The following is a 2,931-nucleotide window of genomic DNA, read 5'->3' as shown; positions in this document are numbered from 1 at the left end:
GGGTACATTTTAGTAACTAGGTGAATGGTTGAATGCAGATTACATAAGTTCAAAAGGTTTTTTACAAAAAGGTCCAAGCAAAAGAGTAGCTTCTGAGGGGATTTGCTGGGCCAATTAAATTCAAGACAATCAGGTCAGCTCAGAAGGTTCTAGCAACTGTGTTTTAGGATTCCTATGGAGTAAGCTGGACATATCTGTGCATCAGGATCAGTACGTGGCCTTCCTAGGATGAAGCTGTAAGAACATTGAACACGGTGTTGCTGAGTCAAGGATCAGGAAGTTGTCCCAAGGGTCCCCCCCCCCCCACCGCTGTCAGGGCAGTGCACAGGCTCATTCTTCAAGGGTAGCAAGGGTCATCCTATCAGAATTTCCCTGGGGAAACCTTACCCCCATCCACCTTATAGGCCTGATCTTGCCCCTTCAGAGTTCTTTTTTTTCTCCGTACAAAAAGATGCCCCTCGATCCGCTGCCATCGGACCCTTAGGAGCTGCAGCACGGTTTGGGCCATGGCTGGGCGCTGCCCTATGGCCGTGGGCCTCGACAAGGGCCACAAGGTGACGGAGAACGTGAGCAAGCGGAGGCCCAGTCGCCGCCGCGGGCGCCTCACCAAACACACCACGTTCGTGCGGGACACGATCCGGGCGGTGTATGGCTTTGCACTCTACGAGGGAAGGGCCATGGAGCTGCTCAAGGTCTCCAAGGAGAAGCGGGCACTTAAGATCACCAAGAAGCGGGTGGGCACACACAACTGGGCCACGAGGAAGAGAGAGGAGCTGAGCAACGTGCTGGACGCCATGAGGAAGGCCGCTGCCAGGAAGGATTGAGTGCCATGTCGTCGTTGTCCATCCCCCACCCCCACCCCAATAAGAAAGCCTTTCCAGGGGGCAAAAAAAAAAAAAAAGGATGCCCCTCAAGATGCCCAAACTGCTGCCCTGATGTGGTGTAAATTAGGGTGGAAAATTCTCAGAGAAGGGGTTAAATGGAAACACAACTTTCCCAAACGTATGGACCAAAGCGGAGGCTACGACAAGAAACAAAAGCCTCACGTTTTTGACATATTTTGTTAATTAAGGTTTTGTGATCTCATATAGAAATCAGATCTGTTGCTGAGAACATGAGGTAGGAAGGCCTGTGTCGGACAGACTTCCTGGCCAATGGAGGCAAAGGCCAAGTGGTCACATGGCTGAGAGGCTAAGTGCCAAGGAGAGAGATGGTTTCCTGAGAAGAGGCATTGCTTTGATACAAGATTGTATCCTTAGTGTTTACTGATCTTGACTTGTGGTTATCTGTTAATTTTCCTAGTGACTCCCCGTGATCCCCTACATTTGTCTATGTGTACTTGCCAAGCACACATTCTCAGGTGTAGTGTGGACGTCCTCGTCCAGGGTTGGGGAACAGTTTTTCTGTCAAGGGCCATGTGGATATTTACATCATTCACATGCCATAAGCATTTAATTAACTCATCCCTAATGTGATGGCTGGAAGTGCTTCTCTTTGGTGAGAGGTGTGATGTTAATTGTTAGTGAGAGTTTTTCAGACCTTGTACAGCCTGCGGGCTGGACGTTTCCATCCCTCCAAGGTTATTTCTCTGACCTTGAAGCCTACTGTATTTAGAATAAAATTGGGTCCTTTACCCTATAGTGTATTACTGTGCATTAATGTTCACATTAATTAAAATCTATCAGTTAATTCAATAACATTTTATTGACTATATACCATGTGCCAATTTCTTCTCGTGTCAAGTAATGGAAATAAATGATAGCTGTTAAAAACTAAAGGAAGAGAAATTAAAAAAATAATTCAATAGTCAGTTCTTTTTTTCCCCCAAAACCATTTTATTGGGAGTTAATACTGATACAGAATTTTATTTATTTATTTTAAAAAATCATCATACTGGGGCTCTTACAGTTCTTGTCAAAATCCATCTATACATCCATTGTGTCAAGCACATTTGTACATATGTTTCCATCATCATTTTCAAAACAATAGTCAGTTCTCAGAGAATCTTTCAGAATCGGGGCACTTTCAAAGATCTCAGCAGAGGACTTCATGTGTCTTATTCTGGAATTCCCTACTTTAAATTTCATTCTATTAAGTGAATAATTAAAATAATTAAAATTTTAAAACATTTTGGGACTTCCCCCATCCAAAATGTGCCAAATGTTAAAAAAGTAAGGCCCCCAAAATTTTCTGTCAACTTAGAAATAAGAAAAGTACCTATTTTATTTTAAACTTGCAAGAGAAAAGTTTCAATATAAACTAATTAAACCATTTCTCTCTTGCTAGTTATATTTATAGGAATAAAAGTTAATGGGTAGTTGGGCTGCTTATTCCTAGGAGAGGACTTCAAAAAGTTTGTGGAAAAGTGTAATTATAATGGAATTTTCCCACACACTGTTTGAACTCCTCTTACATGTTAGTGACCTTTTGGGCTGACTTGTGTGTATACCATCGATTATATGACTGGCTTATTTTTCTACTAGGCTGTACGTCTCACCGGTTAGTCTGTAACTACCTGTGTGATTACATTATGCTCCAGGATAATCTTCCTATTTCAAGGTGGCTAACTGAACCACATCTGCACAGTCCCCTTTACCATGGTAGGTTCTGGGCATCAGGACACGGGCCTCTTTCAGGGCCATTATTCTGCCTATTATAGAATAAAGTAGATCCCTGAGGCTAAGGAAATGATGGTAAATCTACCGGTTCTTCAGTAAGATTTTGGTTTCTTCATGTAGGTCCAAGATTGCCTAGTGACATAAGGGTTACATGTTGGGCTACTAACCACAGGTCAGCAGTTTGAAACCACCAACCTTGGAGAAAGATGAGGCATTCTACTCATAAAGAGTTACAACCTTAGCAGGCCACTGGAGATCCCCTTGCAGAGGGGTCTCGGGGAGGAGACGAGCCAGTCAGGGTGCGATGTAACAA

General features: G+C 43.5%; 1 protein-coding gene across 1 annotated transcript; it reads left to right on the top strand.

The window, feature by feature from the left end:
* Window positions 1-506: 506 nt before the first annotated feature.
* Window positions 507-824, top strand: LOC101651357 (60S ribosomal protein L36-like). The gene has a single exon (XM_045299623.1). The coding sequence runs from the start codon at window positions 507-509 to the stop codon at window positions 822-824; it is 318 nt and encodes a 105-aa protein (XP_045155558.1).
* Window positions 825-2,931: the final 2,107 nt, after the last annotated feature.

Source organism: Echinops telfairi, unplaced genomic scaffold (genome assembly GCF_000313985.2).
Source record: "Echinops telfairi isolate 266 unplaced genomic scaffold, ASM31398v2 ScPeMD7_4;HRSCAF=17, whole genome shotgun sequence".
Classification (NCBI taxonomy): Eukaryota; Metazoa; Chordata; class Mammalia; order Afrosoricida; family Tenrecidae; genus Echinops; species Echinops telfairi.
Note: the sequence above shows the minus strand (reverse complement) of the source record. Positions and strands in the feature narration are given on the sequence as shown.